This window comes from Poecilia formosa, unplaced genomic scaffold (assembly GCF_000485575.1).
Source record: "Poecilia formosa unplaced genomic scaffold, Poecilia_formosa-5.1.2 Scaffold106, whole genome shotgun sequence".
In the NCBI taxonomy this organism is placed as follows: domain Eukaryota; kingdom Metazoa; phylum Chordata; class Actinopteri; order Cyprinodontiformes; family Poeciliidae; genus Poecilia; species Poecilia formosa.
In genome coordinates, this window is record NW_006800045.1 from 204,653 (window position 1) to 232,168 (window position 27,516).

A 27,516-nucleotide genomic window follows, 5' to 3' on the forward strand; every position below is an offset into this window, starting at 1 on the left:
AATTTAAGTTTTTATGTGATAAATGAACACAGTGGTGGAAGGAAAGAGAACAGAGGGCCACAAAAATAAAACCTCAACATATCATACGAGTGCCTAAATCTAACTATCAATCAAATCAAGTTGGTTTCATTTGTGTTGCACCAAATTACTTAATTGCTAAATGTTTGTTTCAGAGAAGTTTATAATTTAAGTTTAAAAGGGAATTTTATTAATAAACCCTGCCACATGCATCCCTTTGAGGACATTCAAAATCTTGATGTGGTCAGAAATGGAAATGAGTTTGAAGATCTTCTTCGGCTTCTTTTGCCTGAACATAAAACTTCTTTTAAAAGTTGCTTTGCACCTTTTATGCAACGCGTCTTCCTCTGTCATGGCTCACAGAAACATTTAGTTCAAGTTTACTAGGACCTGTTCCGTCATATCTTGGCCGCACAAGACTGAATGTTTAACCAGTTGCAAAAATAAACAATCTGTCTGACATGACGTCCTGGCTGTTGATCCTATCGCTCCAGAGAGGAAGGTAATGCTGCAGCAGAGAGAGAGAGAGAGAGAGAGACCGATACATCAGCCTTATCTGCAAGGCTGCAGCAGCATCACTGGATCCTGAGGCAGGAGAGATTGCAAACTAGACACTGAGCTGTTTGCTCAGGATTTAAAATGTTCTTCTGATATGCTGAAATAAAACGTAGCATCATAACCTTGTTTTAACAAGGGAACAGAGAGACTCGAAGCTTGATTCAGGTTTTCAAATGTTCCAGATATAAACAGGATTCATAATGAGGCTTTTCTTTCTCTGATCTTGTGAGGAAAAGGCCACACTTATTTTGGGAAGAGAACAAAATTGTCACCACAATTTTTTCTCTCTTACTGTAAACCTCTACTAAACTCTGGGCAAAACACTCAAAATTGATAATTTCATATTCTTTATAATATATTTTCAATGCATTACATATTTTCAGCAATTCTAGGCCTATATATGCCATATAATGTTTAATAATATGTTAATATGTTTTCTTTCAGAGTAACCCAGATTTAACTTCTGGTTGCAAATAAACTGAAAAAGACCTAATGTGAACATTTTGGAACATTTTATACCGTTTAGATGTCCTCCACGTAGTTCTAGAAAGTGTAAGTGTAGAGCGTGTCCACTAGATGGCGCACGAGCGGCAGGCATCTAGTGATTAAGAATATTGGCAAAGAAGAAGGAGTTGGATCATGGCTATGCTAATGGTAACTCAGCAGTAGAGTATATGGTCCACTATAGAGTTAATATGGATAAAAAGAAGAAAACTCTTGAAGTAGCAGCTTCGTCGGTAAGTTAATCGACGTCTACATTGAATAATTAGTCATTTAGGCTTTTGTTATGAAGCTTGGCGTTTTGTAAACGATAAAAACAACTTAGATTAGCTAGGGCCTTGCTAACGCCAACTATAGACTGATATGCGCACTTTTATTTTTAAAAAAAGCTACATTAATTGGTTCAACGTTTCTGCAGCTGGTGGACCTTAAAGCGGAGCTTTACAGAAAGCAGGAACAGTTTAAACGGGAGAAACTCGGGCAGGAAAATGCTGAAGCTGGACTCAAGACGAAAGTCACCTCTAAGGTAGACCTTAATTAATTTCTTGAAATATTAAAGAGTTTTCTGGCGATGCTGACATATTTGAATCCTTTATTTGACTCGTTCAGAAACCTAACATCTTTATTAAGCAAAACGCTGGTGTGTCAGCTAGAGCTGCTAAGGATGCAGAGCAGCTGGCAGAGGAGCAGGTCACTCTGGATACAGCCAGGTGAGTTCATCTTCCACTTCACAGAAAGACTTAATGCTTTCAACCAGACAAGAAGATTAACTTTTGATTTCTGACCCATCACAGGCGTAAACTGGAAGAGAAGGCCAGACTCTATGACCAGATGACAAAGGGAGACTTTCCAGGTTGATTCTTTACAGACTCCGGATAAACTAATAATTATCTAAACCTCATTGTTTATTGGGATTTTATGACAGATCAACACAAAGTAGTGCGTAATTGTGCAGATAATACACAGTTTTAAAAATATTTTTACAGATGGCAATCTGAGCTATTGTGTTAAATGGAGAATTTCTGTAAACTTTCAAGTCACGTCACTGACGCTCAACTGGATTTAGATCTGGACTTTGACTTGGCCATTCTTACACTAAATGTGACTAAATGTGACAACCAAAACTAGCTATGTTAGACCTTATGTTGCATGGTTTACATGTACTTGTATAACATATACAAAACATACAGTTTTGGGAATATGGATAATATGGATATTTTTCAAAGCACTGTTCATGTAATAAAAGGTTGCAGTGGCTTTGGGTTGAACTTCTCCTATTAATTGCCAGATGAAGAGACAGAGGCACTGTACCTCGTTGACTTCACCCAGAAGATAATCAACAAGAAGAGAGAAACTCTTGCACAGAAGGAGATGCAGGATGAGGATGAGGATAAAGCCAGGTTGTCACCCATCCCTCCTCCCCAGAATCCAGATGAGGAATGGTAATGTCTGATTTTCTATATTGGGCGAAGAAAGTTTTATCTTTGCGTACTGCATCATTTATGGGGTTCATGTTTTATATGTTAAAAAAAATCAAGCTGAGAAAACTAACTTATGTTTGTCAAATCTTTAACAATTTCAAGTCAAACGTGGCGTTTCAAATCATGTAAAATAACGGTAAATGGTATTTGTGTCTTTTCAGGGTGGATTATGTGGATGCTTTGGGACGGTCTAGAAGATGCATGAAGAAAGATCTGCCAAACTTTGTGAAAATGGACCAGGATCTTAACGGAAAAGGGTAAACAATGTAGAGAGATCAGCCACTCAGGCAGCACATAAAGACAAAAGAAGAGGAGGAGACTGGTCATGTTTTTGTCTACTCCTAATGAGAGACGAATAAACATCAATCATATAAAGCTGCATGAAACTATTCCTGTTTTTCTGTTAAAAATAAAAAGATCAGATAGTTTGTAGAAGGTGTCATTGGACATTCTAGGGTTACATTTTAAAAGGTGAATATCAGTGAAGCACGTTTTGGTTTCTCCTTTGGTTAAACAAAGACAACAGTCCTAGTATGAAGTTAATTTGGGAAGTGTTTTCAATAAGGTGCCGTCATATCAAGTTGAGCTTTTTATGGCGTCTTCTTTGTATATTTTATTTCTTGTTCCATATAATCTGTTTATGATGCCTTGCTGCTGCGCTCCATAGGATAATCCCGAACGACAAGACCTTACTCTCAGAGGACATGCGTCGAGAGCTGCAGCGGCAGGAGTGGGAGAGGGAGGAGGAGGAGGCCATGAAGAGGCCGGTTGGACCCATCCACTATGAGGACATTAGAGCACAAGGTGAGCAGAAACCTGCCAACACCGCAGTGATTCAGGCAAACTTTCAATACCCGTTTCCTGCATTAATGCACTTTGCATCTGATGCGCAGCAAATCAGTTTCCCATTTGGGACAATAAGACGTTTGAAGTTCCATTTTATGTGAAATGGTGCTGAAGTGTTTTCTTCTTATTCCCCCCCTCCCAACTATTTCAGAGGCCCGAGAGCTCGGTGTGGGCTACTTCGCTTTCTCTCAGGACCAAGAGCAGCGCAGGAAGCAAAGAGAAACTCTGGACATGCTCAGAGACCAGGTGGGTTCATCAATAAACAGGAATAACAAAACACACGCATGATATTTGTAACCATGAGGCATGTACGAAGCAGCATTTAAACATACTGTCCCATGAGGAAGGACAGAAACCTCATGATGGAATCAACACCAGTTGACAATATGCTGGGACATGAAGTTATTTCTTCTGATTATACTGCAGACCAGTCAACTGAGCTGGTCCGTGCTGAATGTGAAATGTTTCCCGCTGCATCCGTTCTCTCCTTTAGACGACAGATCAGCGGACGAAAAGAGAACGGCTCAAAGAGAAGAGGCAGGCCGTCCTGCAGGCTCGACTGGCCAAGGTGAGGCAGAGGAAGATGAAGAAGGCAAAGCTGGACGGCACCGAGGAAGAGGAGAAGGAGGAAGAAAATCGAGGTCGGCATATGTTACTCACTGAACTGTTAGATATTTTGCAGTGAAGTCGACATTACGTTTTTGGTTGTGACAGACATGTTAGTGAAGGATTGTTGTCGATCACTTGTTCCAGCGGAGGAAGAGGAGGATGAGCCAGTCGGACCGATCCCTCAGCCGGACGTGCCGCCAGAGGTCAGCACTCTGAAGAGGGTGGAGGTGGAGATCCAGGAGAGGAGGGACACCAAACCCGGAGTCCCTCATGTCAGAGAATGGGACAGAGGCAAAGGTAATCCTCGTTATTTAAACGTTTGTAAGAAAACATTTACGTTATTAAATCATGAATGTAATAAGAATTGTCCAATAATATGATGCAAGGGAAAAACTGTTTTTAGCTAACAATATCAAGCTGTACATTAAATAAAAGGCCACAACTTAAAATGTTTTTATGTGGATCTAATGTTTCTGTGGGTAAATTGGGTAATAAAACTAACTAGCTTCAGAAGGCATCTTCATTTTTAAATAATTTCTAAAAATGTTTTAGTACGTTCACAAACTCTTCAACTTAATCTTTTATGTTAGTACTGCCGTAAAGTTCAAGATCTTTGAATTTGCTGAAGTTTTCACTTCTTGTTTGCTTTTTTTGTATTTCTTTTTCCCAGAATTCATGTTTAGCGAATGGAAAACTCGACGCAGAGATGAGCGAGACTCTGAGTTTGCTCCTCCCTCTGCTTACTTCGCTGATGACAAAAGACCAAAACCAGGAAAGGCTAAAATTCATCAGAGTAAATCAAACATGTTCTTTAAGACAACAACATTTCCAGAAGAAGTTCCCGAGACCAAACCAGAACCTCCTGCTGTGTCTTCACCACCTGAGCCCCAGAAGGAAAATCCCCCAGCATCCTCTCTGTCTACACAGCCCACACCTCCAGGAAGCTCCTTACCTTCAGCTCCACCTTTCATTCCTCAGTATCCACCGCCTCCTCCATTCTATCCCCCGTTTCCTCCACCGCCTCCCTTTCAGTTTGCAGGACCTCCTCCTGCCTTTCCTCCGTTCCCCCTGCCGTATCAGTACCCGACCCGGTACGCATCCCAGGAGCCGCCGCCTCCAGGAGAAGAGGGCCAGACTCAGCAGGTTTCTGGAGGCGCGCCTCAGAGTTTAGACGCCATGTTGTCCTTCTACAGGAACTCCACCTGAGGGCTTCTTCCATGAACATAAACACTTCAACTGAGCTAATAGAAACCGAGTCTCACTAAGAATTAAAGTATTTAATAAACAGGTTTCCATTGAAAACTGTTGCTTTTAGTTTTTGTTTTGTTTTGCTGTATTTGAAAATGTTTTATCTTTCATGCTGCTCCAAGTAAAATTCTTCATGAAACTACATCCAAAGTGGTTTGATCTTTCTGAAATGTGGAAATTTATTGTAAAAGTAGCCACCAGATGGCGCTTTACTAGTATGTAAAATTAAAAAGTAAATTTCTGGAGCTATAGCGACTGAAATTAATGATCAATACAGTTAAATTTTTTTTTGGTCTTGGAATAACAGAACAAAGAGACATTACATCATATTAAGCACATGTGTCAACCTCAAGGCCCGCGGGCCACATGTGCCCCCCTCCCTCCCCCAGCGTTTTATAGGTCCATGATTAACTTTAAATAGGTTTTAGAGCATGAATTGACTACAAACTACATCTCCCATAATGCATTCCGATTGTTACCAGCCAACATTATGGCTTCTCGCCACTAGACAGCAGCAGAGTCACCTCAAGCTGCTTATTGATTTTCCCTGCGAATTAAACAGACATCGACAAGCTAACATCAAAATGTCCAACAAAAGAAAAATTGATTTACAAGTAAGACTGTGAATGAAGATGTGTGAGTTGGTGTCAGGGCGGCAGGTCGCGCTAGACTTATTTTGTTATCCGTTATCTAGACCGGCAACATAAAAAAATCGGTCATGTACTATTTTTATCCGTGAAATTACAATCATATTAACGTCGGCTATTTAGTCGCATTTTATGCGGTTTAGTGAATCCAGATCCCATCACAAATTAAGCAGATAAATGTATCTACATTTTTCTCCGTAGTGACAAAAACCACTGACTGTGGCCTCAATATCTTTTAATAAAGTAAATTAAGCAGCTTCACTTAAATTACCAGCACTTCGCTGGGGTCTGAACGCACTTCCTCCTGGTTCTCATCTGCAGAAAAATCTGCGCTTGGTGGTTCGCCTAAGGTTTATTCCTTGAGCACAACACAGCTGTTGTGCGCAAGCTTTGAGCCAAGCAAGGCATTCCGTTTCAGATTTTGGAAATCTGAATTTTAGTTCCACAAATACGATCAGGATACCTGACATCGCCTGTACAGATACCTCACTGACAGTGGAGAACCATTCTTTTTCGAGTCCTGACGCAAAAACTTTCTGCCGGTCTGCTAGTCCACAATGTACATTGGCATGTGTTTACTACTGTAGCTTGTGTTAGTGAGACGGTCACGCACGTGGTAGCTGCGCTGTGACGTGAAATGGGCATTAGCCAATGAAACGCGGCCCCTGTGGTAAGGTTCGTTGGAGTAGCACAGACTGCGTCTCCCTTGTGCTCATTTACATGCTGTTTTTCAGGTGAGAATAACCCTCAAGTTTATTTTAACTAAGTACTTTTATTATTTGGTACTGTTCGAGGAATGTTTAAGGAAATGTGTTAATGTGTTAAAAGATATTAGACGAGTTTTGTTGCGTTTCTGAGCCAGCAGCGGCTAGAGGAAGTAGCCAACAGGCCATGATGCTAGTTGGTTAGCACACACTGTAGCGGTGGGAAAGAGCGGGATAGTAGGTGCAACCACTGAATTACTAACAGTAATCGCTTGTAAAGGAAACTGTCATATATATTTTAGATTCATTGCACACCAACTGAAATATTTCAGGTTTTGGCATACAGCTCATGAAAATCCAAAATCCCTGTCTCAAAAAATTAGCATATTTCATCTGACCAATAAAAGAAAAGCGTTTTAATACCAAAAAAGTTAACCTTCAAATAATTATGTTCAGTTATGCACTCAATACTTGGTCGGGAATCCTTTTGCAGAAATGACTGCTTCAATGCAGCGTGGCGTGGAGGCTTTCAACCTGTGGCACTGCTGAGGTGTTATGGAGGCCCAGGATGCTTCGATTGCGGCCTTAAGCTCTGAAAGACTAATACTTTGTCTTATACCTACATTTTTTCCACTTTAAAGACATTTCTATTAGCCAGTGAACTGCCTGTGCTGGAGATCCAGATGTAAATTTAATTGAAGTCGAGGAGGCCTTAAATAGACAGCTGTTGCTTGAGCACATTTTTCCTCTCATGCTTTTTCCTACCACTCAATTTTCCATGAATATGTTTGGATACAGTGGACAGCCAGCATTTTGAACGACGACCTGTTGTGGTTTTCTCTCCTTGTGGTTTATCCCTTCAACAGATGGAGTATCACAGAATGTTACATTTCTGAAACAAAACTCCTTTTTAGTGGGCTTATGTTGTAGTCAAATTATCTCAGAAACAAATTTTTTGATTTGTAGCTCATAATCACCAAGAACGATAGGAATAAGCTCTCTGCACTCCGTTTCATTGCAGTCGGCCTTCATGTTTTTGAGCAATGAGGTCAAACCTCTAAGTTGAGCACAAGGCAGCCTGGTTGAAGTTCACCACAGGAAAACTAGGACTTTAAGTCTGCTATAGTCAAAAACATTTGTAACCTGCTACTTTCAGAGGAGGAAATGTATTTGGAGAATGTTTCAGACCTGATTTAGCTTTATTTATATAATTGTCTCGTCTTATCTCTAAAGCTTCCTTTGTTTTCTAGCTTAAAGCCTGAGCTGAACGTTTTGCCTGTCTCTCTCTGGTGCTGCGTCTTCTCCTTCTTTGAGGGTTCCTGGCTGGGACAGGCCGGGTCTGGTCCCGTGTTAACGCAGTTATACAGAGATAAAAGGTAAACAGGGAACAGCCGATCCAACAAGCTGTGATGGATATCTTGTATATAAAAAAAGCTTTGATTGGATAAAATGCTTTCCCTCCCAGTGGGATTCAGGGAGTCAAAGAATCCATCTGAAGGTCACTTCGTGCAAAAAGTCCTTTGTTTACTTTATTTGTTTCTGCCTGAATCTGCCCTGAATTGATTCTCTGCTAATCCTCATTTTCTTTAGCCCGTGCAAAATGTTAACCATTTTGCTGAAATCCACTTATTTACTCTCTGTAGCATGAAAACACAACGACTTTCAGCACGACGGATTAAATGACTGCTCTCCTCAGCCAACACACTTGCTTTTCTTGCAACAGGCTCGCACAATTACAGAATCGGACATGTTTAAAACCTGCAGATGCGCAGGGAGCTAACCTGCTCCTCTATGAGAGGCTTTTAATCTTTGAGGCAGTTTTATGATGCAGACTTTCAATGACACAGCTGGGGACTGAATCTGTCAACCGGGAAAGGGAATCAAACTCATAAATTTCTAACTCTGGGGCAGACGAGACAAATATAAGTTCAGTAAAATAAAGCTTTTGAAAGCTCACCATAAATGAACAGTGTAACTTTAGACTACATCTATAAACTCAAGAATACATACAACAGTTTTATGTTTTTGGTTCGCTTTTGACTCCATACCAGCAGCAGATTAAATCTAAGGGGAAGATTTTAATGTCCGAAGAAATTAATTTCTAACATGTCAGCCTAAAACAGATCTTGTTTTCTCTCTGAATCCATCATCTCATCTCCGTCTTATGCTGAGTTTCAGTAACGTAACACTATTCACCGATTTAATCAAACTTTTATATGTTGAATACATAATTATTTTACAAAAAATTATATTAAAATCAATAAAACCATCCATACCATGTGAACTTTTCACAATTTCTCACCCTGCATCAAACTTCAAGGTATTTTATTGCAATTTTATCTGATCGACCAACAAAAAGAATCAGAACAGTGAAAAGGAAGAGAAACTATACATTATTTTCTATTTCTGCATGCATTTGTATTCAGTCCCTGCTTACTCCAACGTATAAAATCCAGTGCAACTCATTGCATTCAGAAGTCACCTAAGTAGTAAGTACCAGTTCACTTGTGTGCAATGTAAACTCAGTGGACATACAGCTGTTTTGCAAGCAGAGTTGGATCACGAAAGGATGTCGTGTTTTTAAACATTTCACAGAGATCTGCTCAATCCGTCTTCTGAAAACGGAAAGAGCTCAGCTGCAAAGCTACCAGAACTCAAGCATGTGGAGGAAACTGGTCCAGTCAGATGAAACCAATTTTTTTTTTTTTACTTTCTGGCTGGTTTAAATGAACATTTGTGAAGGAAAACTATCTGTGCAGATTGAGGAGCTACTTTGTAGTCCAATGCTCCCAAATGTGGTTGCAAACGGTTAACAGAGAAATGTTGTGACGATGCGCTGAAGGCGGAGTGCTGACAAGATCAGGAGCTTCTTAAAGAGACAGAGGCCAATTTCAAGGCGTCAGATTTTGAAGTCTTTTAAGTCATAGTTGATATACACAGCATTTTATAACAACTGAAGGTAACATAGTTACTTGATTGTGCTATAAAATGACATTACGACTCCTTTAAAGTCCAGGCTGGATTTGCAAATTAGCCTGTGGCTACAAAACCTTCATAAAACGTTTGCTTTGTTTTTCTAACATTGTTTACTGTGCTGTCCTTGATTAAATAAACTTGAATTCAGTCGAGTCCATCTTAGAAAGAGCTGAAATATTTCACCAATGTTTTTCATCCAGCCTGACACTATTTAAGCAAATAAACAAATAAATGAAATAAAAATGAAGGGGCAAAAAGTTTCAGCCCCTGGATGTGCAAAGCTGGTAGAGATTTGCAGCAAAAAAGTGTTGAATCATTGGAGTTAATTACATTCACCAATGTGCTTCTTTGTGCTGCTCTGACACATAAAATATGTTTATGGTTGTAATGTGGCAACATCTGAAAAGAATACAAAGGGTGTGAATATTTATCTTCAACTCCTGTGACTACAATTAACCAACCAGGAATCGTGTCCGCAGATTAAACAATGTTACTGCCTTTATCTCCGTCATCTGCTTAACACATGCACTTGTTTTGCTGCTGTAGGTTCCTTTAATGGCTCCTCAGTGGATAGACGTGCAGTGGCATGCAACACCACCTGCACTCTGTGAGAGGACACGCTTCAGCAGGAGCCACGGGGCCTTCGGTCAGCATCGCCCCACGGTGCGCTGTAATGAGTTGCTGAGCTTAATGAGAGCTAATGTCATCACGGCCATTGAACCCCTCTTGCCACGAGGCCCTGCTGGCGCCTCCCGCTGCGTTGCCGCTAAACAGCAACGTGGAAACCAGGCTGGTGGCAGCGAGCTTGATAGCAGGCCTGCTGCAGTTTGGGCTCTGAAGCAGATGGATCGCATGGAGGAGGACAAGAGCCTGTGGAGTTCGTAATGGATCCAATCACAAGTCAGGGCAGCTGGGTTAATGTTGGGGATAATTCTCTGTCTTTATTTTGACCATGAACTAACTACTAGTGGTGGTGAAATTTAACAGCTTTGATTCACACGCAAACTTTTCAGCTTAAACTTCAAGATTGGATTTCAGGTTTGCACATAAATGAAGTGATTGCAGAGGTTCTCCAGGTAAAAATCCTGATCTGTTTATGTATGTAGAATGAACTACTTTCAAAATTATACTGTGAAACTGGCCCAGTTGTGGCCCCTATGGCATCAGAGATGCTCAAAAACCCCTTTAGAAGCTCTAACAGTAAAATCAGAAATAGAAATTGAAATACATTTTATTGTCCCACAGAGGGGAAATTCACAGTAACAAAGTGACAGGCAAATTAAGCAAGTAGATTCACACAAAGATACAAGAAATATTAAAAAAATATATCATAAAAACAGAATTACGACTAAAAAATAGTATTCAGTTATTAAAAATAGCATATTCTGATCAAAACAAATGTGCAACTTAACAGGATAATTTAAAAACATGTACACATTCAACAGCCTAATTACAATAAGTGACAATAAAAACTAAGTTGTAAGTTAATTTTGTCTTATTTCAAGTGTACCAAGATATTTTCTCTAGAAACTAGACAAAAATACTTGGTAATATTTTGTTTTTTTGGATTGAAGGTAAATACTTCAATCCCGAAAATACCGGTAATTTTAATACTAATGTGATCAGATTGATATTTTAGTTTCAGATTCCCTCATGAAATACTATTTTATTTTGGTATTGTAGTTTCTCGACTCTTTGATTTGTTCTTAAACGATAATTTTTTTGTACTTTGTTTATTTAGGAAGCAACAAACATATATATCTTTTGTTTTCATATTGTTTGTTTATCATGTAATTATATTATTAAAGTATTTTGTAGACATATATAAACTTTATTTAAATTCTGTCCTACATTTTAGCAAAAATAATTCATAGAAAAAAACACAAAAATACACAAATTCAGATGTTTGATGATGTGTTAAAATAATAATGAAATAGTATCGGCATTAGTATTGGCGCTACTGATTCTGTATTTACTTGGTATCAGATCGATACAAAAAATACGCAGAGGAGGAGAGACAAAGAAAATAAGTAAATAATCAGCAAAGTGATGCGTTAAAATGATACGGGCTGCAAACGAAGAGACTGGATTCAGGAACTGGCAGCAAAAATACTAAAGATTTAAAAGATCTGCAATGTTCTCATAAGCATTACAATTTTAATCTACACATAAAAATACACAATCAAATCTGAGAATTGATCTTTCATTTACTAGGTGTGCAGTAATAGAGTACATCTGTATTTGAACATATTATGACATTTATAGAGAAATCATTAGAAGAGAGAGAGCGAGGATTAAACCTGCGTTCTCACTCATATTTTGTGGGATTTGCCGACAATAAGAGATTAAGTTCAGTAATACCAGACTTATTTTTCTGAATGCCGCCGTTACACTAGCAGCGTAATAAGCGTTCTGCCTCAGATGGCTGAGTTTATCTCAGGATTGTTGCCACAAGCGGCTCTGCATTGATTTTCATTCTCTTGGAATCTCACCAGCTTCTCTCTGCCTTAAACATGTTTTTAAGTAAAAAATAATAGTTTGACCGCATTAATTACCCGGCTTGCAGCCTCAATGTGAGGAGCTAATGCGTTTGGGATGCTGAGGCTGATTTAAGTGTGTGTGTGTGTGTGTGTGTGTGTGTGTGTGTGTGTGTGTGGTACTATGGGACAGTTTGTCTTCCAGGGAGCATGTGTGTGTCGTCTCACAGCCACCGCCTCCTACCCCTCCTCCTCGTCCTCACCAAGCTGGATAAAGATATTAGCGCGGTAATGTTGACACTGCATCCACACTCGTAATGGCCTCATAAATTTTGTCCGTGTGAAAGAGAAAAAAACAAAAAAAAAAACTAAACAAAGACCTGCAGAGGGGCTCTGGGCTCATTGGCAGTCGGCTCAGTTCTCGTTGTTCCTGAACCTCCACATTGAAGGGACAACTTTGGCTAATTTCTTGCTTATGTTTCATCCATAACTGTTTAAACGGGTTTCATTTAAATTAATGAACGCCTGAAATTCAGTTTGTCAGAGAATTGACCGGTGGCCGATAAAAAGGCTTGAGAAGACTGCTGACAAAACAGCTGTCCAGAAAACAGTCAATAACACAACAGAGGGGAAGCCACAAAGAGTCACTGCTGAAGAAGCAGGCGCTTCACGGAATGGGTAATAATGGAAAGTTCAGTGGAAGGAAAAGCTATGGTGGATAAACATGGGGGAATTTTTCTGCTATAATCCAAGAGCACACATTTTCAGTCGGAAAACAGGAAAATGTCCTTTGTCCTCAAAACTTTTAATACTTTTGCTTACATTTTTATTCTGAGAGCAGAACTTCATGTCTTTCTTCTCAAAACCTATAACGATTGCACCAATAGAAAAAAAAATTAAAATTAACTGCTTAAAGACCCATCACAAAGAGATGTATGCTATATAATCTGCAACTGCCTCGTTGTTTCAATTAAGACTTTACTCTTCTCACCTGGACAAAGTTTTGCACTGTTCCTAATAGTCAGTTTTGCTTTTCATTTCAAAATCAGGGTCCTAAATTTTGGAGGGAGATTTTTAGCAGATTAAACATACCTCTTTAAAAAAATGTTCTTTTTGCTTTGTTCTGATCTACTTTCTGACCTAAATTGTCCTGTTTTCATTAGCTGCAAGTGGTAAATCAACACGTCTCAGCAGAAATAGAGGCTTGAAAACCTCAGCCTAAGTGTAGTTAATCAATATAATGTGCTTCACTTAGCGAATTGTGTTACTGACATGAATTAACATTCATTTATTAAATATGACAGCATAGAACAAGGATTGAACCGGCGTTAGGACAGGTGCCGTGTTTTTACAGCAACATGACTCAAAATGACCTTCAGTTATCTTGACTCATTTCTGTCCACCTGGCTCTCTTTACAAAACACTTTTATGTTTGTCGCCAAATTATCCGGGGAATCCACGCTCAGCTCAGACGCTTTGCAGCATGCGGCTGTAGAGAATACAAACAAATCCCCACTCCAGGACAAAATGATTTAAACCCCGTTAAAAAAGAGGAAAGAAAAACATACCGAATAATATAAGCAAGTAGAAGTTGACCTCCTTTATCAGCTGAACTCAATAGAAAGAATACCAGAGTAATGTTGTCTACTTCTCACACATATTGATTTTTAAAAATTTTAATCAATTTCCTTGTTGTCTTTTGAAGGACAAACTCAAGAAGATGTAGGTTTTCCTAACATTTTCCGTGTTAATTTAGATGTTCAGTGGCTTGAGTCAGCAAGATGGATAAGATGAATCAGTAAAACTTTACAGTGAGCTGTGTGCTGACAGTGATATGCGACAGCTAGCGACTTCGTCTTAATTAGAGGCTGTAAAGGGAGGAAGGAAGCTTTCTTGGCAGCAAAGATGTCACCCTCGCTCTCTGCAGAACCCTGTGGCCAGTATTGATTGTAAGATCCAGCGCCTGTTAAGGGACGGCTTGCATCCAAATGTGTCCTTCGGTAAAAGATTAATGCTGTCGCTGAAAAACAGACTCAATCTAGCCCTGTTTTCCCTCTTCATTATTAATGGCAGTTTGCTGAATTAAAAGTAAACTTTGGATTTCAAACTTAAAGAATGAGACGTTAGTTTCAACATTATGAGAAGAAGTGGCAGGAAAATGCTTTTGTGGTTATAATTTAAATCTCAAATGATCTCATAATTTCCATTCAGTCCTAAAATAAATCACTTGTGAGTATTGATCAAAGGGTTGCAGTTATGCTTTGGGTAAACCAACTGAAATAATTAGGTTAAAACTCTTACTTCGGAATGGAAAACGTTCCTCTACAACCACAGCGTCAAAATTCAACATGGCTGCCGCACATATAAAACAAAAACAAAGCAACTGCCAGTGGTGGCTTTTCCATGATTGGCGTCCTGGATAAGCTCCTCCTTCTGCCACCCCAACAGCCAATCAAAGTACAGGAAATTATCTGAGATTAAATACGGTGCAGCTCCACACAACACATTTCCAGTAGCAAACAGTGTCCGTTACACTGTACATGAGAAAAAGAAATAATAATAAAGTTCTCCAGGCTGCTTAACTATCTGCTAAGTTTTACTTCTTGTGTGGTTCTTGGGTGTCCTCCTTTCTAATGCTGCCCTGGGCATCTGCCCATATCACCCATATATTAAATAATTGTTACTTTGTACATCTAATAGCTTATGTCTGGTCAAATCTGTAACACACAAGGCACTGGGCAGTTTTCACTGACCACTTTGTTAGATGCACTAGCTCCTGTTAACATAAACAGCAAGTCAACCAGTTAGAAAGAGCATCAGCAAATAGATGTAGCAAAGATGATTTGCTAAAGTTCAAGTCGAACATGAGAGTGAAGACAAAAAAGGATTTAACGGACTTTGAATGGGCCATTCTAACCTTTACCTCCCTATGAAACTAGAATAAAATATGCTGTGTTGGCCCCTTACGGAAATATAATACTTTTCTACCAGTACAACAAATACAAATATAAGGAATATTTTTGCCTTAAATAAAGAGCGGCAGAGTTGTCACAGTTTTTTCTGCTCCTTTTTTTATAAAAACTGTAAAAGGTTTTGGTCATTTCACTTACATTTCTACTCTTTAAAGCTGAAAATGTTTTTGGGGGGTGGGGGGGATTTTTTCCCCCTGCTGCATGCAAATAAACACATATTATGAGATGCATTTGAAGGCAACACGCAACACTCATCACACGAGGTCAATCCAGGTTAATCCTCTGTGGTTTTAGTCAGATGTGAGATCCCGGCTCAGATGAAGGAGGTGGCTGCTCATGCTTTCACATGACAAGAACATGATGGATGTATTTATTTCTAAGGTTTCAACCAATATTCAAATAGATTCAGAGCCAGCTGGTGGCATTGAGAGCCAATTCATTTAATAATGATGAGGTGTGGAGATTATTACGGATATATTCAGGCTTTACTGATCAAAGTGAGGAGAATTAGGACTAATAACACTCTCATCTGACACGCATTCAACTTTATCCAGGTTATGGGGCGTTCGAGGATGCTTGTGCCTAATCCATCGGGCCAGACAACCTTGCACACACACTGCTATGCTAAAGTACTAAAACCTTTCATTTTTAGCGATTTTGTTATGTTATAACCACCAACTTTAAATTCGTTTGAAAATGTAGAATGTTCTCAACCTCAAAATTGAATCCGCTGCATTTATTCTGAGATCATAGTTTCTACTGGAGGCTTTTGATTTTAGGGTATTTTATTTTAGGGGGATCAGAGCCACACTTCAGATTTGTGTTTGCAAAACAAAACTAAACCAAGTCTGATTTTTCCTTCAGTTCACAGTCGTTTGGTCGAAACGTGAGAAAATGTTGACATAAGGCTGTAAATAGTTTGTCGATTTACCTGTGCTCCTTAATTTACTGCACTCCAAACGCATTCTTGGCCCTCACTTGCTTCCTCTGAATAAGCTTCTTGCTAAGAATCCTCCGTGTTCTCAACTCTTTGGAAAGCAAAAGCAGCTTCACGAGGAAACCGCAATTTTAATTACACACGTCTCACACACCTTAGAACAAACATTCTCACAGAAGAACAAAAACAACCTTCCAGCTGTGTTTTCTTCCTCAGCTCGATGTGAAGGGAAGCTAAATTTACACCACCAAGACACAAGGGTTTGTTCCTGCATCCACTTGGTTCAACAACTGGACAGTTTACATGTCCGAAAGACTAAACAGTGAAAAAAATAAAAAAATCAACGTTGACTACGTGTCTGCTGGGCGTAAAATAAAATGTCATTCCTGTAAAATTAACGTCAAACACAAGCTTAGTTTTTTCATCAGAGGTGTTAACCGCTTAATACAAAATAAAAATGAAAAGCAAAGTTGCAAATAGTAAAAGTAAAACCTTCCCCTTTAAACTTTCAGTGATGTAAAACGGCAGGACAATGAGGTGGAAGTTGAAACTGTCTGGGATTATCTTTTTAAATTCAGTGGCCACACCCTGTGCGCTCTTTGCTGAAAGACTAGAAAACAGTCGCAGGAAGGACTATATCAAGATGGAGTTCCTTTTTTAAGTCCCAGTCTTATTGTTCCACCTCGGAGCGGGAGAGAGGAGCAGACGCTCTCCTTCCTCGCCTGACGTAAACAGGAGACCCACAAACAACGAGCGACCTCAGGGTCAGACTTCTCAAAAATGTTTGCCTTGTCCTCTACCTGTCACAGGGTAAACACAATGAATTTGTAATATCGACTGACACACTCCTCATTTGGCTACTTGATCTGTGGTTTGAGACCCGAATGGAAAGATCTGGGCCAGATGCAAAATATTTATACATCAGAATTATATAGTGGCTTTTTGGGACACTCAAAGATGCTTAAAATGCTGTTTGATGGAAAACTAAAACTTCACCATGAACACACCTTCCTCACTGTGAGACATGGTGGTGGCAGCATCATGCTGCAAAGATGCTCTTCTTCAGTCTGAACAGGAAAGCTAACCAAGTTAAGAAGTCGAATTGAGCTAAATAAAGGACAAAAGTGGAAGAAAACCTATTAGAAGCTGCAGCAGAAAAGCTACCGTAATCACACAGCCTGTGTGATGCAATGGATTCACACATTAGAATGGTCCAGTCAAAGTTCAGACCTACTGGTGAATCTAACTGACAAGCTGTGGCAGAGCATAAAACGTAAAACTGATGCCTTATTGGGCATTTTTTTAGCCACTGTTTTCAAATAAAATGCCAAAAACAAACCATGAACACGTACACAAAACCCAAATAAGATATTTTTGTGGTAAAGCTTTTAAAGAGTTAACGTGGAGAAGGTCCTTTGTTACCTTGTATGTAGAGGATATGATTCTGTTTATGCCCGAGTCCCACATGGATTTGTGCAAATGCAGATTAAGCTTAGCATGAAAAAACTTTGTTGTACATACATTCAACAATAAACTGGATTCATGTGTGGTACTGACCTTTTCTGCTTTGGGCACCTGAACTTTAACGTACAACTCCACTATAATCCGTTTTATTAATCTGCTTACACGCAATGTTTGGGCTTCACTTTTTATGAATGAAGAAAATAAAATATGGTATCCCCGCCCCTCCTGCATCATATAGAAGCGCACGATGCTGAAATGCTGTGGTTTGTTCTAATCCTGACAATTACATGATATTTACAACCATAATATAATACAACCTGTATCTTATCTAAGCGTTGTGATCGTAAGTCTGCATGCGAGAGCTGCTGCTCATCCAGGACGAAATAAATTCGAGCTTCTCGATGTTCTCAGAGGATCTGTTGGTGCCGGTTGGGGCCGCGGAGCACAATTTATCATCCTCCCCTTTATTGACTCAAGATGAAAACACAATAATTGCACCAACAAAAACGAGGCCAGAGGTGCAACCACATAATGTTTGTTAATGAGCTGAACACCCACTTAGTCACAGCACATTTATGGTGCATTTGGCTAAAATTAGCCATAAAGTTTAAGTTTCTTGTTTGAATCCATAAGGACTTTCAAAAACAAATCATACTGAGCTATTGTACCTAGGAGCCTATCAACGAATGACAATCATATGCCAGCAGCCACGGCCCGACTGCCTGATGTAGAGAGGGATTGACTTTTGCCCTTTAAGTGTGATGCATTAATCATTTTCTGCGATTGAAGGGGAAAGCCTCAGTGTGCAGCAAAGCTTCAGATGTATTGCACTTACAGTCCCAGTCGTCCAAGTGTCTGATTTTTAATATAAATGTGTCTGCTGAGCGATGTACTCCTATTCAAAAACTGGAGCAACTACAGAGGTATCTACAGCACTTTCCTTAAGATCTACAGCACTTCACATTATGTGAAAATGATTGCTGCATAACTCTGAAGCTGGGAGCGAAGAGGCTGTTCAGAAACTGTGAAATTGCATTATCAAATAGGGATTAAATGAATGAACTGTGGTTCTGACCACAGACTTGCGGGTTTTCTGAGCCTCCCTTTGAGAAATTTGTATCTGAAACATGCAGCCATCCTCATCCATTTTAATGTAAAAATGGAGCACTTTTACAAATGAGGTCAAGCCTTCTCCGAAAACAAATGGACCCAAATATGAAATAGTTTCATGCGATACACGGCTCAAAACAACCTGTAGTACACGCCAGCTGTTTTTCCCCTCTGCAGCTGCACCGATCAGCCTCACAGTCACCGCCCTTATTAATGCAGTTGTTTGTTTGCGGTGGTCCACTACACACATGTTTTTAGTGTAATAAATCTTCACCAGCTGACCACAGTTCAGTTTTTTTTTTTGTCTTTACTTCAGTGCTGGTGAGTCACAGTGAATGTACGGTTAAATAGTGTCCATGGGCTGCTAAGGATGTGGAGCTGGGCTGAGCAGGAAACAGGGAGAGCAGTTTCCTGTTTTGTAATAAAAAAAGAGCCTGTTGTGCAGCAATCAAACAGACAGATGGGTGTGCAGTGGGAACAAGGCTGGTTTATCAGTGTGGGGGGCTTTATTCCAGCTTCAGGATACTTCCATGAGAACTATTATTTACCACAGCCACTCTGTTAAAACAAATAGCTAGAATCCAGTCAATAAAACTGATGCGACAAGGCGCTGGGTAGATCTTATCCAACACTTCAGAGTAGAAATTATGTACATTTAACAACTAAAATGTTTAATTAACATGCGACAAATAGATCAGTCACATTTTTAATTTGTAGTGACACAGTAAGACTAGCTAACTATTAAAATAATTTTCTTTATTTAGTTTGTTCCCATGTTAGAAAAGAAAAAAAAAGTTTATCATGAGAAAATAAAATGTTACTATACTAATAAAGTTTTACAACCTTAAACCTCTTCCTGAAAAGCACCACTAGATATGCATTTACTGACAACGAACGCTCTCAAGCTTTAAAAGCTCAGCTTGCTACCAAGTTTGACTTTAAGCATAAGCTTTAGCTAATGGTCAGAATTGACTATTTTTGAAGCTGTAAAAAGAGAATGCAAAAATAGATTCATTGTTAATAAACTTTTATTTGTAAGAGACTTGAATTGTTATTGGTGTTCAACTGGTTAGTAGTTTAGCTCTCATCACATGAACATTACCCGGATTATAGCATGTATTTAATATTTTTAATCAAGTATCATCTTGGCTTTCAGGAATAAAGTGTACAATTCCAACTTATTAGAGCAGATTTAAGTTTGACTCCAACTTAGAGCGGATTTAAGCTTGAATCCAGCTGTAACTACTTTAGCAAAGATGCTAATGCTAACACCAAACTTGGCTAGCTGAGCTTCTCTTCCCTGAAGTTTCCCAGCACTTCATTTAATTTGTAGAAATTTCTCAAGAATGAGGGACATAGCTAAATTTTGGGCTTCATGACAAAGGTTGTGAATACTTATGTAAATGTGATTTTTTTTTTTTTTTGCTTTTCTATTTTTAGGAAATATGCAAAAATCTAAAATATTTTTCCACATTGTAATAATGGGGTATTTGTCATAAAGGAATCATTTAATACAATGGAATAAATCTGTAATATAACAAAATGTGGAGAGGAAAAGGTGAATGCTTTCTGGATGCATTCTAAGAAGGGAGCCTTTAAATACAGACAATTTCATCAAAACCAGCTGAACAGTCTATGTAGATAGGAGGCATATCAATAAATTAATCTCATTTTGTGAAACCTGTCAAAACTAGTCCATATGGACTAGTTTTTATCAAGAGACTCACACCAACCCTACATAGCTAACTGAGTGCTAACAGTCCCTATGGGGCCTATTTTCCACTAATAAGGGGCCCATATGTAAATGTTGGTAAGATTACAGGCCCCTCAAACGTGGGACCATCTCTGGATAGTGATGATGCTGCAGATGTTCTTCACTTAAGGTAATTTCTAAAACAGAAATAGACACGTATTGTATTTTACGTCTAATATTTAAATCAGCATAAATTAGACATAAACTAGTTTCAGAGATTAAATCAATTTTGAGTAAAATTATTTTAGGAAATAATTAGAATTTAAATAGTTTTAAGAAGTAAAGTATATTTTGAAATTAGAAATTTATTTTCTGTGTTTCAGTTGTTCAACATAAATTCTTTGCAGAAATAAATAGTGCATAAAATCCAGACAAATGTATGAAAATCTGAGTTTAATAGATTCAACTGTTTGTTTCATTTTTGCGCCATTAATAATCAACGTGTTGTTAGACTGACGACAAACTCTCTGGATTACAGTTGTTTCATTTCTCCATGCTGCACGGTGGATTTTCGTGAAAGGTTAATACAGTCAGATGTTATTATGAATTGGGGTCATTTTTCCTAATAGGATTATTATACAGCTTTTACGTCATTAAAGCGTCCCATCATCTGCAGCGTAGACTGTTGCCCTCTTACCTCCGCACCATGTACCAAAGAGCGCACATAAGACAAACAACTTATCAGCCCGGAGTTTGCGCTGATGTTACGGTTCTCGGTTGTCTCGGTACTTGTCCGGACCTGCAGCGTCTGTGTGTCTGCAGAGGGATGTCAGCGGTGGTGTGTGTTATCAGATCGAGTCCCCACATTTGGTTTCCAGTCGCGTCCTGCGCGCTGTAGGACGCGCGGGGGATCAGCTGAGCAGGAAAGGAGACGGAGCCAGCGGTGAGAAACAGGCGCAGTCACTCAGCGTCTGTGCGGACATTTCAGCGGAGTTTACTGCCGGGATCCGCTGCCAGTCGTTTGCAAAGTGTCCTGCGCTGCGTCTGCGTTTGCGGACGGGATGTTGGAGGTGGTTGCCGCGCAAAAATGAACACAGGTGAGAGGATTTTTTTTTTCCCGTTTGTTTTCGGTTAACAGTTCCCATCAGTTTCCATCCCGACATTTGACTACATTTTCTAAAGATCAGAGAAAAATATTAGTTGTTCTATGTTGTAATATTTTCACTTTTTGCATTTGTTATTGAACTCGGAATCAAACACCAGGAAAAGAACATTTTTCTTCAATAAGACATAATTGTGCTGTTAAAGATAAAGCGTTTGCTTTGCGTCTGATTATAACAACTGTTACGATTAAAACTCAAATAGACTGCTACTACTGTATAAAAAGCAGCACATTTCTAAAACCCTGAATATCAATGATGTAAAATTTAAAAAGTAGAGTATCACAATATTTGATGAAGTTTATAGTTTCAGTAAAATAACTGTTTTGTTATTTTGAAAGTTTTGGGGTACAGTTGACTTACAAGATCCATAAAAGACATATTTTGGTTCATAATGGTTTTATCTATTGTTTCATGTATTGTTCTTAAAGCTAAAGGCCTCCTGACAGGGGTCTCTTTGGCTTGAATCACAGGAAGTGAGTCAGGGAAATCCCTCGGACCTCTTTGTATTCTTTTGGAACTGTGTCAAAGCATGCATTACTCATTACCAGTGCGTTATCGCCTTTCTATAGCACCAGATTTCAACAAGTCCACTGTAGTTTTGGGAATTAGCCATCCTATTGACAAAGACTGACCAAGGAAACCAGGTGTTGGCACAATTTTGCTTTTCTTTTTTAGTGGTCCATTAAGATTAAGATGGACATTCTCTTCCAAAAATGCTGGATGAAAAACAGTCTAGTTTGGGTTACTCTACAAAATTAGTCCTTGGTCAAATATGGTATTTTATTCCTCATAAGCACCTCCAGTGATAATCAGAGCTAATGTTGTGTCTGCTTCTGCAGACACAGCAAAATCAAAGTCTTAGAAGAGTTTGGGTTTTTATGGTCAGAGAGCCAACTCTATCCGTCCATCCATTCATGTATCCACTTCTGTTTGTCGTGCGTTGAGTTGAAGGAGCCTAAGCATTACTTTACAGCATTATTTTACTATGAGTACTATGATACGGATGTTTCATTTAAAAATGGTGTTATGTGAAAATTGAAGGAGGTCCTTCCACTCCAGCCCAACAAACTTGGGTACAATGTTTAGCTAAAATTAATTGGCATATGTCCTAACGGCATTAACAAAGGATTCAGGTTAAGCAAACATTGAAGCAGTTTGTAGAAAGTACATTTGTTTGGTTCTGTGTGTGCGAGAGGCCTTTGTTGTTCTTATAACAGAAATCTCAACCATATTAAGACTGCTCTGTTGACAATCTTTGGCAGCCTAAATTTAGCTAGCACGTATTTGAGACTGAAAATGTGGGTTGTTTTCGGGTCATTACACATGCGATACTTTTGCAAAACATTGTTGGCTTTCTGGTATGGCAAAACTCCTTTTACTAACCTGGGTGGTTAACATAGCAGATTGCCAGCAGGAAATTAGTTAGTTTTACAGATTTTGTCGAGAAAGTGTTTTACTGTGATCTCACTGGTCTGACTCTGACCACACACCATTTACTTCTATGTCTTTGTGAGTTGCTGAGCCATTTCAGGTCACAGGAACGCCACACAAATGACCCTGTAAGCTATTTTAAAGTCAATAATCTTACAGTTTCCTTTTCCTGTTGTTCTTTTAGACTGCACCCAACCTTCAGCGGTTCCAACGCCAAGATTTGTTTGTCACGCCAACCTGAAGCTGCTTTCCCCTCTTACTTCTGCATCCAGGGGTCCTAAACCTTCTGTAGCCCCAAAACCTAAAGTCAACGTGATAAATGGCAACCAAGGAGGGTTCAGTAATGGCAGTGCACAATCTACTGATGCAAGGGGTGACGAAACAACTGTGAAGCAGAATGGCCTGAACAAAGTTATCATGAACACATCATCTGGGAAGAAACACTTAAATCTCAGTAGCCTCAAATTCGACAAAAGAGATTTAGAAACTATATCAAAGGGGACGGTGGACAGTGGAGGCACAGAAGCGGAAAAGGAGGAAGATGAAAGTAAGAACATGGATGATTGCAGATTAACAGACGGTGCCCTTACAGAAGAAGGGGACTCCCTGAAAACGCTATGGGTTAGTGACGACAGACTCACAGCTGACTCCAAGGAGGCAGAGGAGATCACGGACACAGACGACATGGATGCTGAAGGTTGTGATGGAGGTGAGGCACTGGCTGACGCGGACGGCCTCTCAATGGGAGACATTTCTGCTGGTGCTGAAGACAGATTGTTTTGCCACTCCGTCGTGAAGCAGAAGCAACTTCAAACAAATGGAGACAGAAGCACTGCAGATGATTCATCAAAGTCTTCTTCTGATGAAAATGGACTATGTCTTAAGGACAGAATAATGGACACTCATGGAAGAGAGAAAGAGCCAGATCCAAATTGGTGTTGTAATAGCCTGAAGTTGATGTGTGGCCATCAAATTAATGGAAAGGGTGAAAATCAGCAGGAGGTTAGTTTGTATGACTACATTCCTAAAATCCACCAACAAGTTTGTTCTGAAGCAACTGAGCCTTTTTACATCTGTTCAGAGGATATTATTAACATGACAGCTACGCTCTCAGAAAGTGGCATTACCTCTGTAAAAAGAACTGGAGTACCAGCTGGAAAATACAATGAAACACCTGAGAATGGACATTTAGTGGACTGTATGAACACTGATAAAGGTATTGAGTATGGCAGCAATGACAAGGCTAATGAAATGGAGGACTTGTTGAACCACTTGGACTGCCAGCCATGGTTTAGACAGGTTGCCATCTCAGTGCCAACAGACACAAACACCTCACTGACGTCTTCTTTCTCTGAGAGCCAGCTGCTATCTCCAAATGACTCTGAAGTCTTCAAAGATGACGAGGATTTGGAGGGTCACATCGTGCCCTTTCTGGATGAGACCAGTGACATGGAGCTCAACATTACAGATGAGCATGTTTATGAGGAACCAGGGCAAAGTTCATGCACCGAAAGTGGTTTTCTTTTGGATAGCAAGACTGCTGGTATTAGAACACACTCTTTGTCAAATTATATTTCCACTACTGTGGGGGATCGGGGAGTACAATTTCTCCATAAGACCTACATTAGTGGACTAGGACAACCTGCACTGAGCAGCAGCCCAGTGTTAAATTCAACACGACACAAAAGCTATTCCAAACCCAAATATTTGTCTCTGTACCCTCGCTCCCTGTCTATGGAGGGACACAACACACCTCTATGTATCTACAAGGATGACTCCTACAGACATAGAGATGGGGTTTCCTCATCTGAGAGCTTCTCCAGGTGCTCACCTCTCTCATCTAGTGCCCTGTCCACACCTACTTCTTTGATGGATATCCCCCCTCCCTTTGAGCTGGCCTATATCACCAAAAAGCCTATCACAAAGAGTTCCCCCTCTCTTCTTACTAGAGAAGAGTTTTCAGAGAAGAACAGGAAAAAGAAATCCTCCATTAAGCGCTTTCTACTTAAATTTGGGTTGAAAACGGAACATAAGTCTGGAACAGATGCCAAGTCTTCCTCTTTGAAATCCTCGCCTGAGTCCAGCCATTGTTCACACAACAGACTGTTGGAGCTAGATCGGCAGAGCATGAGTGGTTCTCCACAACTAAATTTACGTCAGGCAAACAAGCCTCAGGGTTCACCTGAGTCTTCATCCCACTTTCTGTTCCACAAAGAGAGTAAAAGGAAAGGGAACTCTGTGGCCTTCCTCAACAGGAGCGTTGTCCGAGTGGAGTCCTTCGAGGACCGCTCCCGAGTGCCTTTTGCACCTCTTCCTTTCACCAAGCCCCGCTCTATCTCCTTCCCCAACACTGATACCTCAGATTATGAGAACGTCCCTCCGCTCAGCTCAGATTATGAGAATGTTCAGGTGCCACAGTGGAGGCCAGTTCGACAGATGCCACTCGCAAACTTCTTTGATCGTCCTGGTCGAGTTTTGTCTTCAACAAATGAAACAGACGGTTATGTCGACATGAAGAGCCTTCCAGGATTTGAGACAAAAACACATTTACCTGAAGAGGAAACTGAAAGGTATGTAAACAAGGTTGACTGAATTAGGACTGAAATCAGATTTGCTTTAATATGGCAGAAATGTCCTTTGTTTTTTGCTCTCCCATTAGCTGGAAAACAAATCTGTTTCATCAAGGTGAAGTGACTATGACAGTTATTTGTCCGTTCCTTTAACATTTAGCAATTCTTATCACACTCACCTGCACCACTCATCATGTCTACTAATGTACTGGTATTTTAAAATGGGCAAGTCTGTGTGGCCTGTCTGTTAAGCAGCCAAATGAAACCTTATTTATTAAGCAGCTAATATCAGTTTCTTATTTAATCTCTTCTAAATAAATAAGCATTTCAAAAGTACCGCTAAATTTAGAGAGCTTTATTTTAGTAATAGGTTTCATTTTGATAGGCAAGTGTCTTTTCATAATACCATTCATACACAAGGTAATTCAAGGTAACTCCATTAATTTCATGAAAATGAAAGGAAATACATTAAGAAAGCTTAATATGTAAAAGCATTGGATAAAAAGTAAGAAATGTTTATATGCAATTTTACAGATTAAAAAAAATTAAAAATTACTGTCCAGAGATTTGTTTGGTCCATTACAGTGGGGCAGACAGACTTTAATTCTATGCTTCAATCGCTCATCAGTGTCTGGGGAAATAGTTCATTTGTGTGATTCGTAAATCAAATGCCACAGTAAACAATTTTATTTTCACTCCAATTAAAAGGAGCTAGCTGGTTGTGCACATCTCAGGTTTCCAATGAGTTTGTTTCAGTGCTGAGGAGCATAAAAACTAATGTTGGCTCACTTAAGCAGACCTCTGCTGACCAGAGTAGTCTCCATAGTTCATACATGACTTACAAAGTTAAGGTTTCTTCTTTTTTTTGATGAAGTAAAAAGTAAAATGTTTTGCAGAGTAAAGTTTAATTGGTCACTTTACATTTCCCAATTCCACAATCTGTGCAAAAAACCACAACAGTAATGTGTTTCTACTTTTGTCTAATTTTGTTTTGACTGCTTCCACTAAACTTCAAGAAGTCAATAACTTGAAATTAAAAAGTGCTATAGCATGAAAGAATCTTTAGTCTAGCTTTGGCGTAGCCACATTTAGGATCTTCTTCTTTTGATTTGTGACATCGTTATTGTCAACATTATTGCCTCCTGCTGGCACCACAAATATATTGCATCATTTTTGATTGGAATCCCACAAGTTTTGTATGGACATTTTAGTTAAAAACTGAGGAAAGCAACATACCCAGATGGTGATGGCCTTAATGAACTCCGGCTCTGGCTGTGTGTGCCGATGTGTTGTTAGGACATGTTTGGAGGGAGACTAAACAATGCCGTTGTAGGGGTGGTCTTTTCATGTCCCGGTTTCAGTAAGAAATGTTGGCTCACTGATTTTTAAAGCTTCTTGTCTCTTTAATTTGGTGTTATTTGTTTTTATAATCGAGTATGCTGTGTTGATGTGTGCCCATCCCCCTCTGCATTCCTGCCTGTTTTGCCCATATCATACAGACCTCTCAGGATGAATAATAATCGGAGCAGTTTGGACTCATTGCTCTTCTCCAGCCAGGCAGCTACATCAGGCAGAGATACAATCTCAAGGTGCTCTGTAGAGAGCAGATGGTGTCTGCAGAGCTTCCCTCTTTGTGTTCACAGTCTCTTATTGCGTATGTGCAACAAAACAGTACAATATCGGCATAGAAATTGTAATAAATTTTATTTATAAATATGCCGTTATGTAATTTGAAATCAGTTACCGTGTCTTATATATTTTTACTACACTGATATAATAACAACCTGCATATGTAAAAGCCCTGAATAAGCCACAGACACATTCTTTCATCTGCTCAGGTGTGTATGTCCTGACTTATTGCAATTTAAATACATACAGAATGATGGGTCCAAACTTAAAACACCAGTCCAATCTTAGAACCGTAGAGGACAAATACGTCAGCAACAAATCACAAATACAAGATAAATTGTAATAAATCAGATTTCTCATATTCCAAAACCCCCAAATATGCTTGCTCAAGAGTGCATTAATTTATTTCAGAACATATAGGCAACATTTCTAACCTTATGAGAAAAGGCCGTCTAAAAGCTAGCACACTATACGTTGGTTAG

The 27,516-nt window shown here is 39.4% G+C and overlaps 2 protein-coding genes and 1 long non-coding RNA gene across 4 annotated transcripts in view; all 3 read left to right on the plus strand.

The window, feature by feature from the left end:
• Positions 1-1,165: 1,165 nt before the first annotated feature.
• ccdc174 (coiled-coil domain containing 174) lies at positions 1,166-5,405 on the plus strand. The gene is made up of 11 exons (XM_007559658.2): positions 1,166-1,313; positions 1,496-1,603; positions 1,687-1,787; positions 1,872-1,930; positions 2,366-2,519; positions 2,720-2,815; positions 3,226-3,362; positions 3,556-3,650; positions 3,898-4,045; positions 4,158-4,310; positions 4,684-5,405. The coding sequence occupies exons 1-11, from the start codon at positions 1,251-1,253 to the stop codon at positions 5,217-5,219; spliced, it is 1,650 nt and encodes a 549-aa protein (XP_007559720.1). The 5' UTR covers positions 1,166-1,250; the 3' UTR covers positions 5,220-5,405.
• Positions 5,406-6,562: 1,157 nt separating this feature from the next.
• Positions 6,563-10,803, plus strand: LOC103143212 (uncharacterized). The gene is made up of 3 exons (XR_476767.2): positions 6,563-6,642; positions 7,863-7,988; positions 10,135-10,803. It is a non-coding gene; the product is annotated as an uncharacterized LOC103143212 (long non-coding RNA).
• A 10,093-nt stretch (positions 10,804-20,896) lies between these two features.
• Positions 20,897-27,516, plus strand: part of LOC103143213 (FYVE, RhoGEF and PH domain-containing protein 5) — a 25,099-nt gene continuing 18,479 nt past the window's right edge. Inside the window, exons 1-2 of one of the 2 annotated variants that reach the window (XM_007559660.2) lie at positions 20,897-21,338; positions 23,020-25,405. In XM_007559660.2, the coding sequence (XP_007559722.1) occupies positions 21,329-21,338; positions 23,020-25,405 (2,396 nt within the window). In that variant the 5' untranslated portion in view covers positions 20,897-21,328. The remainder of the gene's footprint in view (positions 21,339-23,019; positions 25,406-27,516) is intronic. The other variant, XM_007559659.2, reaches the window with a different exon arrangement.